General features: G+C 40.3%; 1 protein-coding gene across 3 annotated transcripts in view; it reads right to left on the reverse strand.

The window, feature by feature from the left end:
* Positions 1-14,698, reverse strand: part of KDM1A (lysine demethylase 1A) — a 40,785-nt gene that overhangs the window by 9,515 nt on the left and 16,572 nt on the right. For all 3 annotated transcript variants that reach the window (XM_064635393.1, XM_064635392.1, XM_064635394.1), the window contains 7 exons: positions 12,125-12,206; positions 9,320-9,414; positions 4,618-4,760; positions 4,007-4,097; positions 3,152-3,286; positions 1,105-1,178; positions 309-420 (listed from right to left, as the gene is read on the reverse strand). In XM_064635393.1, the coding sequence (XP_064491463.1) occupies positions 309-420; positions 1,105-1,178; positions 3,152-3,286; positions 4,007-4,097; positions 4,618-4,760; positions 9,320-9,414; positions 12,125-12,206 (732 nt within the window). The remainder of the gene's footprint in view (positions 1-308; positions 421-1,104; positions 1,179-3,151; positions 3,287-4,006; positions 4,098-4,617; positions 4,761-9,319; positions 9,415-12,124; positions 12,207-14,698) is intronic.

The following is a 14,698-nucleotide window of genomic DNA, read 5'->3' on the forward strand; positions in this document are numbered from 1 at the left end:
AATCAACAACTCTACACAACGGAAAAATTATTTCAAGAGTCAAATAAATGTGAAATCCCTTCTGGTTATTAGTCAGGTAACAAGTATAGAAACTTTCAGCAGACTACCATTAAAGATTGGTTTGGCACTAACAAAAAGCTGTCTGGAATTTCATCAGCAAATAATAATCACATAAGAATTCAGTATCTACACAAAAGCAGACAGGACCTAACAGTTAGAAACTATTACCACTGAGAAACTTTCATGAGAATGAAATAAAATAGCTGAAGTTTTTAGTAAATTGCTGAATAAATACACTGATTACCTACCTGGTCCCAGTGCTTCAGTGAAAGTGTAGAGAGGGGTGTAGCATTAGCAAATTCTAGGTTTGCAAAATGCCAGTCAAGTATTTGTCTGTCTCTTGATGACAAATAAACATCACTAGAAAAAACAAAGATAACACATTCAGTTTGCTAGAGGATGTTGTAAATGCATTGCTTCTGAAAATTTCTCCTCAAACAAAAATGATTGTGTCCCTCCTTGGTGAAGAAATAAAAACATTAACAAACAACACAAGCAGATTCTGTTTCAAACATTTGGACCTCCTTCATGAAAGCTGAGGATCAAACCCCAGCAAATTCAGATTTTGAAAGTAGAGTTCATACTCTAGTGGGAAGCTACAAACTTAACTTTAAAAATAAAACAGGTTACATAACTAATGGCTTAAGCAGCATGCATAAAGACAATGACAAAAAAAACTAGTAAAATCATACAGAGCACAGAACAGAATAATAATTCTTTGCCAAAATAAGTAGGATTGTATGCTATCATTACTGACAGGGATTTCAGGTCTCAAAGGCCTCTTGAGATCAGGCACTGGTTACTGTCAGGATTCCTACTGAATCGCCCTTGCTCAGAAACACCTTCTCTGCTCAAGTCACCTCTAAAAAAAGAGGAAGTTGAGTTCTAAAGCTGAAGGAGCTCAAACTCCATGTTTGTACCTTCCTAACCCCTTGAGTTACCATAATTAAAGCATACCATAGCAATTTTTGAAAATTAGAAAATTTAGAAAAGTAGTAAAAGAACTGCTTTCCTGAGTATTTTTTTTTTAGTTTGTATCTTTACCTTGGTGGATTGGCTTCCAGTTCTTGTAATTTCTCTTCCAGCTTTCCTTGTGTTTCTGCCAATTCATCATACTCCTAGTAAGATTAAAAGCTAACATTAAAATCAGTTTACACGTAAAAGGATTTGAAGGCATCATGTAGCATCAGACTGGACCTAATCTCAAGAGAAATTACTGTAAGATTCATGGATTTAGTGGAAGCTAAATCAGGTTTGTTATTTTTTTCAACATTTAATCCAGCATATTTTGCTCTTCTGCTGTTTGAATATACTCTGTACCACACTGCAGAAAATATTAGTCTGGTGATATTTTAGGAATTTAGACATTCAGATTTGAAGGTCCCTTACAGTCCTGATATTTTAAGGGTTCCTGTGGTACTAAAAGCTTCATATTCCACAAGATGTTTCTTCTATTTTTCTTTCTCTCCTAAAAAATTATAGCTAATATTGAATATGGAGATTTCCAAAGCAGAAGTAACCATGCATAAAAGATAAAGACATGATCTAATTCAAGCTTCTTCCTGATTTTAAAAAACATTAGTAGAACTAGGTATAAAGGCAACAGTCATTTTCCTTCAAGGCAGAATAACTTGGAGTGTCCAACAAAAGCAACGAGAGCACAAAGCTGTTCACTGGTGACAAAATAGGAGAGCCACTACTTATGTATACACACACACGCTGAGCTTCCAAATAAAGGTACATATCTTCAGTATCTGAAAAATGATCCTTGGTTCTATCTGACCTGGGTTAGCAAGAGGTCTGTCAGTATCTGTCCTAGTTACAGGGTCTGGGACCAGTTTATCACTATGTGGGTATAACCAAAATTTGTATTCTACATCCTCTATGTCACTTACGATGGACTGTTATTAACTGGATATTTTGCAGCAGCTGCCCAGGGCACACCTCAGGCTACAAGCTGGGTGTTAAAGAAACCCTGTGAGGCAAGACAGTGTTCTTTTGTTTGCAAACCAGTGATTCAGCTGTGATAACTCCTCTCCGGAAAGGCATTAACACCTTCACACGCAGCCTGAGGGGTCACCTCTGCTAATGGGCCACAATGGGCTGGCATAATGGGCAGCTGCAACACCTAGGCCATCAGAGATTCCAAAAATATCCCATGACTCAGAGAGTTAAATCACCCATTGTGAAACTCTCCGCCCTGGGGGAGGTACTGGGCATTCTCATCTGAACTTGAGCATATATAAACTTTGAGTTTTGGGACTTCTGGTACCACTCGTTGGATCCAGAGGAGGACCAGAACTTTGACAGAATGCGACCATCATCTGGACCAACAGGTTTTCTTTTCCTTTTACTTTGCACCCAGAGGGGCCACATGGTGGTCAGCACAGGAGCTAATGAACACTGTTCTGTTCTTGTCCCAGAGTGCTGGGTTATACAACTGTTTTTGTGGGTTAAAACCAGTTTTTCTGTGTATCACTGTATTGTAATCTTTTTAGTAAATTGTAACTCTGACTTGTAATCTCTCTTGAGTTGGGTTCATTTCTCCCAAAGGTTTACCTTTAAACCAGCAAGATATCATAGAAAGAACAGTTTTCGAGGTTTCCTTTTTAAAGCACATTTCTACATCAAGATACCCCCAGAGAGGGCCAACTAACTCTGCTTGTCAAGACAGAGCTCTGTGCAAAATAATCTTTGGATAGAAAGAAGTCTTTTATTCGTAAACCGCCTTTTTTATCTTAGAGAAAAGGTATTTCTCTTCAAATGCGGATTTTATTTCCAGACTGTTGTGAGACCCAGCTGTACCAAAAGATCAAGCCTGACATAAAATTTCACCTTCAAAACATTAAGTGCTGTCTGACACAAGCCAGCGCACTGTTACTCAAAACTGAGTTTTCAACATGCTAATACTCCCCACCTAAAAGTACTCAATGCAGCCCTACCAGTGTAACAACCCAGAGTTACTACCACATTCTCTTGAAAGCACTGGATCAGAGCGAGAGATGTGGAAACATTTACATTGGTTAATTTTACCTGGCTGCTGAAGTCCTCAGGAAGCAGACAAACATGCTATATGTATGTCATCCTTTACCTTGCAAAGTGCAGTCAGATCTCTGTGTTTGCTTTTCACAAGGAATTCCGCTGTAATATCCCGAGGTGGCTTCACCTCTGATGCTTCCTTATACTGCTGATGAAGTTCTTTAATCTTCTCTTTTAAATTCACCATCTTTTCAGACAGAGCGAGAAAAGGAAGAAAGAGAGGGGAAAAAAATATGTGGAAAGTTAGATTTCAATAAGTTACTGTGTAAAATGCATATTCACCTCAAGCTATGCCATTATACTGAAGAGATTTCCTAGTTTTGGCAGATGTTACTTACATGCAATTCTACCTCCAAGAAAAGATAATAAATACCACCAACCCCCAAACAACATGGCTTAAACCCAACATTGATTTATTACTAATTATGTTGCAGATAACTTAATATTAGAGTTGTCTACAACAATTTTTCATTTGAAAAACTTCCACAGAGAAGAAAATATGTCACCTACCACAAGCAAAAGTATCAGAAGGAGGTCTAACCCAGTTTTTCGTACTATGAATCGGATTTGTAGTAAAGACAGCACACATTTTTAAATAACCTCTCAAAAGCTTCAGCCATTATCAGCATCTCTAAAGGAAGCTACAAAACATCACAGTTTATAAAGTCTGTCCTCTTCCTTTCTTTTCCTGTATTTACATTTTATGGTTTTCTGCCTAATCAATTATGTTCCTCCTCAAGAAGGAGCCCTGTCCTAACAGGGCTTCTAAGCAGGTCTTAAGCAAAGAGGTATTTTAAGAACAGCATTAATAGCAACTTTCTGGTATTTTTCTTTGGACATTTTTGTAAATTTGGCACTTTCTCAGGAACACAATGCTATTGTCTTATTCTAAATGTCGTCATCTGACCTTGTTAAGAAGATCTTTCAATTCTTCCTGTGTTTTCACAATTTTTTTCCAGTGTTCTATCTGCTCATCCTTCACGTGCTTCTCCTGCAATCTGGAAAAGGTGATAAGTGAAAGTCAGCTCAGTAGAAAATCCTTGTGTTAATGAGAACTCATTATCACAATCAAATTAGCGGAATGCAATAAAAGTACTTGTCATGGGATATTTTAGTTAATACTTGTATGACAACTGGAAAATTGATACAAGTTTCTGTAAATAAGGGATACATGACTAGCTAAATGTAAGTTTGAAGTCACCTGCTATTATTAAAGGCCATTACAATTGCCATTAGCTTTCAAGTAATGTAAGTGGGCTGTATGCACACTGAGTCAAGTATCCACTATTCATCACTGCAGCAATAATTTTCAGTAAACTTTCAAGAAGAGAGATTTGCTCTGTGGCATATTTTTCTTCAATAAACAAGAAACACATATGCAAACAAGAGCTCAGCTGAGATCAAGCAGCTGTATTAAGAGGGTAATCCTTATCCTAGGAACATCGCAATTGTTTCAGGCATTTTTGGAAATTCGTTCACAAAACAGGAAAGTCTACCACAAAGAGAGAAGTCACTTACTGTATGACAACCTCCAGAGCCTGACCTAGAGAGACAGGCTTATTATTGAGAACATTAAAATCCAGCTGATGACTGAGATAGGATGTGGCTTCCAGTAGACGGTTAAATTCTTGCTCCACCATTTCATCTTTCTCTTTGGGAACCTAGGAGACAAAAGAACAAATGTTCTTAACCTATTCATAAATAATACAGTTGCTGAGAGTAGTCATTGCAAAGAGAAATTTAATAACCTCAGCTCTCTCAAACGGTCAGACACCAAGGTCTGTACAATACAATGTCATTTTGTCAAAAGTCTGACCACAGTGTCAAACCACCATGACAACAGACTTCTCTTGTAAGAGGAAACTAAACCAACTAACGGGTTCACAAAGATTTCCTTATTGGAATGAAGGTGTGTTCATCATAGATACAAAAGCTTGCCAAAAGACCACCCTGATGGTAGGATGGCTCTACACAATCACAAGCCTTTAAGAGGCTTGGCATAGCTCACTGAAGTAGATAGGCTGTAATTTATCTTTTAGAGTGGTCAGTGTGACTAAGAACTACCAATCCAGCTTTTCTAGGACAATGAAGGAAGCAGGACACTTCCAGAATCATGGTATTTGACTGTACTGATGATACTCAGTTAAATACTGTGTGCTGCCAGTGTGGAAATATCTGTTAGACGATGAGAATTCATGTGCTGGAAAGAGCAAACCTCACATCTGTTAAACCAAGTCTGGGTTAAACAAAGCATAGAGAGAAAACACTGACAAAGGGAAAGAACAGCACGAGAAGGAGAAAAAAGTATGCACTTCAGAAATACTGGGAAAGCTCCCAGTATTGTTCTGCTAAACAGAACAAAAATAGCTTGAGAGGTCCTGTTAACAGCGTTAAGCCTATCCCTACGGCTCGATCGGATGTCTTGTTTCTAATTATTCAGCCCTAACTCAAAGGATACCCTGTGTTGACAAGGAAGTTCTATCGGTATCTCATTGCTCTAATTATGACTCCTCTCCCACTTTGCAGTTGGCCCCTCATTCTTGTGCCAGTGACTACCTTCCAGCCCTGTAGTCTTTCTTCTCTGGCATTTTCCCAGACTGAAACACCAAGGTTCACTATTGTCATACTTCATCTCTGCCTACATCCCATAAGCACCACAAGCTAACTTTTCCACCCGCCTGTACTAAGATGTTGATTCCCCCACTATTTTTGTGGTGAAGTGTCTTAGAAACCCTGTACTGATCTGCAGGTGGCATATCCCTGGAGACTTAAGGCATCATGAAATGAGTTTCCCTATTTCTGATGCATCTCCATTTTTGAGAGGATTTTAAGAATGAAGATACCTCCCCCACCCCATGGCAGTCAAAGATTAGTGACTCACCTACTCTGCAATCCATGTAAGGTTCTCCTAGTTTCTTAATTCTCCTATCATTAAAGTTATTAGGTCTCAGAAATGAATGATCTCATTTTTTACACTATTATATTCTATTCTATGTCCACTATCCATTTCTCAAGATCATGTGCTTTTAAAACTTGATAAAAGTTTTGTCATACTGTAAACTCAAAAGCTGGAATATTATATGCAACAGCACTATGGAAGACACAGATTATATGATTACTGGAGCACAGATTATATTTTTAACTATATATGATGGTATTTCAAACTACCCCTATACTTATCTTCAATCTTGTTGCATCTACAATTTCAAGATGTAGATGCATGCTTACATTTCTGCTCATTTGTGAAAAACTGAGTATCTTCCCCAATGGCCTGTATCATATTGATCACCCAGGTCAATACTGCTCCCCCTCAGTATTAAAGCTGAAACTTCTTCAGCCAGATCTGTACTTAAGATTCCTCCATGCCATCCTCTCTACTAGTGCCTGCCAGTCAATATTTGATAACAATTATGTAACTCCATATTTATGTAAGAAATATAACTTGTACCTACTATTGTCCAAAAACATTTGGGTTTGATTCTAGGTAGAACGTGTATTTCATAATTATGAGACTATTTTCCTATGCATACCAGAAAGCTTCAACAAGGCTACCGAGCGTAGCAGAGGCATAGGGAAAGCCTCAAATGGCAGTTCCTAAATGCAAACTTTTTTGTCACATTCCTGTGATACATCCACTGCTGAGTTAACCTTGGCATTCTAGTACCACACCTGAACACCAGGATCTACTTTAACTCAGTGGGTCCACACTACTGTGACCTTTCGAGTTTTTTAATGATAAAAAAGAAAGAGCTGAAAATGAAAAGGCTTGATCTAAATGACTTGTTTTCTAGGATACTTTCTTACAGTCAGTCCATAGATAAGTGATTCTACTTCTGAAGAGAAGACCCTGGGGATGGACAGGATGATACTACACCTTCTGTCTTAAGTAAAAGCCTCTTTCTGTGGGCCATGACTTGGTGTACGTCCCCAGTAGAAGACTGTGGAAAACAGGACTTGCTACTGCTAAGCACTGCCTTAAGGTTGAACAGAGGCCCTCCACAGAGTTTCCACAGGGCAGTAGCATCATGGAGTATACTAATAAAGACAAAATGAGCAACCCAAGTTGTAAACAAAGTTGTGTGGGTGTAACCCAACCTGTGTATTCTACACCCTCTATGTCATTTCCCAGGAACTGTTAACAATAGATCATTTGCAGCAGCTGCCCAGAGCACACCTGGGTGTGCTCTGACCCCTCAGGCTATAAGCTGGGTGTTAAGAAGCCTGTGAGATAGGAGGATGTTCCTGTCATCACACCAATAACTCAGGTGTGATGACTCCCCTCTGGGGAGTCACCAGCACCTCCACACCCAGCCCAAGGGGTCATGTCTGCTAATGGGCCACCAAGGATTCCAAAAATATCTCACGACTCACAGTCACCCATTGTGGAACTCCCCGCCCTGGGCATTCCCACTCGAACCTGAGGGTATATAATCTTGGGGTCTTGGGACTTCTGGTACCACTCGTTGGATCCAGAGGAGGACCAGAACCTCGACCGGACTGCGATCACCACTCTCACCAACAGGCCTTTCTTTCCTTTTCCTTTGGACTCAGGGGGACCACATGGGGCTCAGCACAGGGGCTAACAAACACCATTCTGTTCGTGCCCCAGGGTGCTGGGTTATACATCTGGGTTTTGTGGGTTAAAACCAATTCTTTGTCCGTATAATTGTATTTATTGTATTATTTTTATTAAATTGTGATTCTGACTTATAATCTTTTTTGAGTTGGGTTCATTTCTCCTGCCGGTTTACCTTTAAACCAGCACACACTAATACATGCACACACCTGAAGAGAAGCAACTACCTTTGAACATGGGAGGTGATGTTACCTGTCCCACCAGGTCAGCCAAAGCAGCAGTAAGACCCTTGTCTTTGCTGAGGGATTCCTCCCTACACCAGGGCTTGGCATCATGCAGCCACACTGCCAGTTTCCATCCTGACTGGGTCTCCTGAGATCAACAACACTTGAATGCAGTACAGGAAACATGAGAGTAATCAAGAAGAATATTCTTTTTCAGAACACTCCGCTCCCACTGGAGTAAGTGCCTGGCTGATGAGTAAGAGAAATTTCTGGTCCACAGAGGCTGCCTATGCCTGAGGGGCTTAGCTGGATAGAAGTGATCCAGTTGCTGCATACTAGGGAACAGAAAGCATTGGGCTACACCAAAGAAAGCTGCAGGGTCAGGCTGCAGACATCACAGTGTGTACCAAGCCAATCAAAGCATGGGCTGAAGTTCAAAGCAGCTGACCTGTGTCTAAGTGGGTGGGTGGTTTTAACATAGGAGTCCCAGTAGCACAGGGATAGATTCATCTGCTCCACTGAGGCATTCCTTGGGCAGAAACTGAAACCAGCTGGGAGAGAGGGAACACAGCAGTGCAGAGACCAGCACAGGACTGGCTTCACAACACAGGAGCAGACTGTCTACTGTAGAACTATTTACAATGCCTTTGCTAGCTTTCCCTGAGTTTATTACAACATCCTATTGACTCATGTGCAGTAAGAGGAGCTGCAGGTCCCAGGTTAGAAAAAAGTTTGAGCCAAGGATCACTTTTCCAGGCCTCTAGCAGGATGCCCAGCATCCTCACCTGTCTTCTTTCAGAGGTTAATCTTTGTACCATGATTGAAGATCCATCAAGACACTTCTGGTAAACACATGTGTGAGATTCAGCACTACACTTAAGATCTATCATTTCTATCTCTAACAGCATTCCTTGACATTAAGCAGGAAGAATAAAGCTAATTAAGTTTGTGAATCACAGCTCTAGATTATTATTGCTGCATGCATTCAACCAGCTGGCATTGGCCAGTCGAGTCTTTAAAAAGCAGCAAACTACAACAGCAAGAACGAGCTTATTTCAGGGGAAAGGAGTAGCAGCAACAATAACAGAAGCTAGAGTGCCAGCACAGCAGATAATTGCTTTAAAGAGTGAGACAGACAACTGTCTAAGGAAAAATAGTAATGGATTTGGGAAAAACAAACAGGAACTTGGCTTACACAAAACCTCTGAAATATAAAGGTAAAAACTCATGTGCAAAGAACAGGTTTTAGAAGAGTATGTGCAGATATGCTAGCATATTACTACAATGCCTAAAAAGGGAGACATGCTTTTGTTCTTCCCTCTCCTTGGAAGCCATCTCCTGCAAGACCAATAGCCTGGTAACAAATACACTTGAGATATACTTCTTTTTAAAAGGTTTGTGAAAACAGTATCAGACTTACAGCTTGTCCATTTGCTTCATAAAGTGGACATTTTTGTTTGATCTTTGCCAATTCCATATTCACTTGTTTGCTGACCACAGCCATGGGATTTCCTCCTGGAAAAGATTTTATATAGTTAACAGAAATTCCTGCAAAATTTGTCTGCAATTAAACAAAAACTCAACAGTTAAAGCTATTTCAGAGATTAAAACATCAGCTCCAGTGACCTAGTGTAACACTGTCAAAGGTCTGCTCTTCACAGCAATTCCTGCAATGAGGACATGGAAAAAAACCTGCTGACCAGCACTTGAAGGACGGGATGTAAAAAAGGGTGATTATACAAGCAGAGTCCTAGAGTGGCAGCAACCTTAGTATGATTGAGAGTTTATAGCTACAAACACATCTGCAAGCACGGTGTTTGAAAAGTCAAGGAAAGCTCTCACAAATGCACAGGAACTTCAGGAGCTGTTGCCCAAGTGTGGTGACATGGAACCGAAGGAATCCAGTCTCTAAAAACTTAGTGGAACTCCAACAAGTGACACTAGTGAATACACTCTGTAGAAGATGAACCCCAAACACCAACTGTACCTGGAAGCTGTGTTAACTAAACAAATTAGAAAACAACTGAGGAGATCCCACAACTGAACAACGAGAAAGACAGAAAGCAACAACTTTAAGCATCTTAAATCCCTAAATATCAAACTGAGTGCAGCAGAAGAAAGAAAGAGAATAGACACAAATGGGAAATGGTATAGAACAAAAGCAACATAGGCTTCCTCCACAAAATTAAATTTGAGAAAAGTTTTTCAGGTCTAGATTCCCAATGGTCTCTTATTTTGCAACTCAATCGAACCAAGAGTGTTTGTTCAAAATAGAGGGGGAAGCTCTGCCACCCTAATACCTCCTGTCTTTAGAGAAGTGACCGAACAAGCAGAACAGAGTTGAAGTAGGTCTAAATAAGTTCCTGTTTCTAGTTCAACAACCTACTAAAAATTACAGTTCTTCCACAGTTTACTATCAAAACCAGAAAAGATCCTATTACTTAAGTCTTTCACCTTTCCAAACCACAAGCTCAACCCCTTCAGTAACCTTCTCTCTTCTCTTCCACATTCAGAAACATGAAAGATGCCTTTCAAACCATCTCCATCCTCACAGGAATCTTTCTTCATAGCATATGCTGCCTCATTCAAGACAAAGGGCAGATTCTTTTGGAAAGGAAACACCAATCACAAATGGGTGACCATTCATGGTTGAGGTTTGAGACCATCTAAGGAACCCTGAAGGTGCACAAGTCCATGGGACCTGATGATTCATCCGTGGGTCCTGAGGAAGCTGGCAATGGATGCACTGGAGAGAAGGGATGCAATCCAGAGGGACCTGGACAGGCTGGAGAGGTGGGCTGATGCAAACCTCATGAAATTTAGCAAAGCAAAGTGCAAGTGCAAGGTCCTACACCTGGGTCAGGGCAATCCCAGACACACCCACAAGTTGAGTGGAGAAGTGACTGAGAGCAGCCTTGTGGAGAAAGACTTGTGGGTAATGGTGGATGAAAAACTCAACATGAGCCGGCAGTGTGCGCTCACAGCCCAGAAAGCCAAACATGTTCTGGGCTACATCAAAAGGAATGTGGTCAAAGGAGGGGATTCTCCCCCTCTGCTAGAGCACAGTGTACAGTTCTGGTGTCCCCAGCATAAGAAGGACATGCAACTGTTGGAGCAAGTCCAGAGGAGGCCACGAATTTGGTAAGAAGACTGGAGCACCTCCCCTACAAAGACAGGCTGAGAAAGTTGGAGCTGTTCGGCCTGGAGAAGAGAAGGTTGAGTGGAGACCTCATAGCAACCTTCCAGTATCTGAAGGGTCATACAGGGAGAGGGACTGTGCCTCAGGAACTGTAGCGACAGGACAAGGAGTAATTGGTACAAACTGACTGAGGGGAAATTTAGGCTGGATATTAGGAAGAAGTTCTTTACTGTGAGGGTAGTGACATACTGGAACAGGTTGCCCAAGGAGGTTGTGGACGTCCCAAACGTGGCAATGTTCAAAGCCAGGTTGGATGAGGCCTTGAGCAACCTGGTCTAGTGGGAGGTGTCCCTGACCATGGCAAGGGGAGTTGGAACTAGATATCTTTAAGGTCCATTCCAACCCCTTCACATTCTATGATTACATGAATTAAACATAAAAATAGTAGTCTTTCACTAGGCAACCTGAAATTTCTTTTTCTGGGACTGTGCCACTTAAATTTTTTGTCTGGAACCAGCTTCTGTATGCAATTTAATAAGACTAACCATAAGACAGACACCAACTTTACACAGTCAGTAAAACTCAGGTTTAGTACAGATTTTATATTATTTTATCGTTTCACTGCATTACTGAAAGATATTCCACACTAAACACCTCCCCATCTTCTAAGAAGAGTAACCATATCAATAACTGATGCCATATCATAAAATAGTAATAAATAGGAACAAATACAGCTTTGCCATTACTTTCACAATTATTTTTTAAATCACTTAGAGAAAGTACTTTTGGGGTTTAAATTCTGAAGAAGGGCTTTCTCCTTAAAATGGCTCTAATCTGCACTTCCCCTCCTTCCTTGTTTTTTCATTTAAATGAAAAAACACGTGCCATCTCTTTGGGGTCACTCCCATCACATAGTCTTGCTATTTATGAAAAATGCTAACCACCAAAGAGGCTGAACTAGAACATGTATTTTATAATAGTTAAAAATACCCAATTATTTTGGCCATGAAAGAAAATAGCAATTAAGTTTCAGAATTGTAACATCCTCATTTTCCTTCCCGCTCCTTTTGATTATGAAAAACTCACCAAGTCCTGTTACCACCATTGCTCCTAGATCAGCAACGTAGTTTCCTTTGCGAAAGGTAGCAACTCTTCCTCCCACTCGGTCCTTTTAAAAGCACAGTATAGTAAACCTCCAGTTACATTCAGCAAGACATCTCACTGAAATATAATCACTGAAGCTTCTATAGAACGTTGGGCAAGTGTTCTCTTAATCAAACGTACAGAACATACACTTTTTCAAAAACCTCTGAAAATGAACACTTGAATACAATTCATTCGTGTAAGTTAAGGAGTAAAATGTTTAAGTTGCATTTAAAAAAGAGAAGAGGGAAAAAAGGAAATAAAAATAGAAAAAAAGATGCTTAATCTGATTTGGGCAGATTTAACTGTATCTACAGTAGGATCTACTCTGATTCCAAAACCAATCCTGCACTGTCCATGAACAAATTAAATTACATATAAATTTCCTCCTTCTCCTACTTCCTACCACAGAATTCAATAGCTATATAGGAAATGATTTAGCTGTGCTATCAATTAAAAAGAAAATCATGAATTAGCATCCCACTTTGGAAGTACGAAAAAAAATTTTGATCCTTTCACATCCTGCTAAAGATGATACTTATTTCTCGACCACTTTAAACTCCATAAGAAAAAAAATCACCTTCCCCTATTCTCATCCAGCTAGCAGGATGGTATCAGAGAAAAATACTGGTTACAAATGGGCAAAGATCCCAGACAGCTTCCAGTTAATATAAAAATGTTAAGTTTGATTTTTAGTAATTAAGTTAGCAGTTCAGAAGCATGTAAACTAAGTCTGAAAGCAACAGAAAATGAGTAGAAACAATGAAACTATCACTCAGATCATGGAAATCATAATGCATGAAAACACCAAACTGCATTAAAAATTAAAGATACAGACTACTCAAGAAGAGCAGTCTAGAGGAAAATGGCTGAAAAATATCACACGTTATTTTAAAATAGCTTTGTGCCAGATTTTCGTACTAAGTATAACCAAGATGCATAGAACAAAAGCCAGGTTACAGCATGAATCTCTTAATTCCAGCTTCAAAAAAACCCCAACCAACCCCAAAACTCAAGCAAGCAAACAATAAGACACCCCCCCCCACACACACACATAATACATTCAGGTGAGCAAGAGACTCCTAAACCATTAGACTGTTGCACTCCACTTTCTGCAGTGGTGTGGCACCTGGGAAGCACAGTCAGCGGCTCTGCTCCCCAGCCAGAAGAGCAGTAGCAATATTAAGAGCCTGAAACATAAATCTTATAAAAATTTGAGCAGATTATTTTAATCTGTGCTAGAAAAGTGTCAGAAGTCAATGTACGACCAAACGAAGCCAGGAAGTAAAACATAAGATATAAGTCCAATTGGTCAATGGATTTATTTTAACTGTGTATCAAGCTATTCTCAATTTGATTAGATTATATGGAAAAACTTCACTTAAAAAGGAAAAAAGATATTCCACTTCGGGCTGGATATGAAGAATACCTTATTCCTGAAAGAACAAGCAGTTAGTTCACATACCACAAACTGCAGCCCTATATAATTTTGAAGTCTCTGTTAAGCACACAGTAATAAGCAAGGAAAGAATTAATGTAGACTTAAAAGTCACAAGAAAAATATTCTGCTTGATGTTGTAAAACAATTCCAAGCAATGATTCTATTTAACAAGCAAGTTTTCAAAATACAGACTTGCATTCTGCTTTCTGGTGAACAACCAATTTCTAACCACGAAAGGAAGAAGGTTCTAAGCTGCTCCTGGTGTAAGCACACAACACTAGCACCTGAGTACCCAGTCTGTACCAGGGTGAATTTATGCTGATACTTTTGGTCTGTTTGGCCCCAGCCACCTGCAGTAGTTTATACTCTCCCTGCCAAGTTCACTGATAAAACAGTGAATTCGTCCTTGGAGGGAGAACTTCTGTATAAACTGTTTTAGTTGGTGTTCTGTGATTGGCTACTTGTCCTCCAAGGTCGCTTGAAGGAGAAAGTGATGAGGAGGGGAGGAAGGCTCGACCCCCAACTCAATTAAGAAAGACCCCCAAAGCATACTACGCGTGCGTGAGGGGATTTCCGAAATTCTCACGCATGCGCAGAAGAGATGCACTGACATAACCGGGAGGTGGGACTGAGGGCCTCAGGCTGGGCGGTGCTGGCCACACCTGGGAGGTTGTGGTCACTCAGTTAATTGTATAAAAGTAGATAGTGCTTTCTTGGAGGGGAGCTAACTTCACACCAAGGACAACGTTGCCTTTGGCGGGGACGCCTGCCAGTTTGTGAACTTACTGACTCTCCAGGGATGCAGCTTCTGCTCTGGGTAATTATAGGCATGCTAGGTCAGTAAGATAACTTTATGGGCAACAGCTGGGTAACTGGGGAGGTCGTGCTGGGGGCTTATTTCTCTCCTCCTTCCTCCCTTTTGGGTTTGTTCGTTTTGTTGGCCACCTCTTGGTAATAAATATTGGGTTTTGTTAAGCTTTTAACGGTGTCGTGGTTTTCAAGCTTCAGTATGTCTCAAACCCTTCCCTACTACACCAGCCCATCCCTGAGAAAGCATCAGAGAGCTCCCAGTAAGA

The sequence above is a fragment of the Pseudopipra pipra genome, chromosome 24 (assembly GCF_036250125.1).
Source record: "Pseudopipra pipra isolate bDixPip1 chromosome 24, bDixPip1.hap1, whole genome shotgun sequence".
Classification (NCBI taxonomy): Eukaryota; Metazoa; Chordata; class Aves; order Passeriformes; family Pipridae; genus Pseudopipra; species Pseudopipra pipra.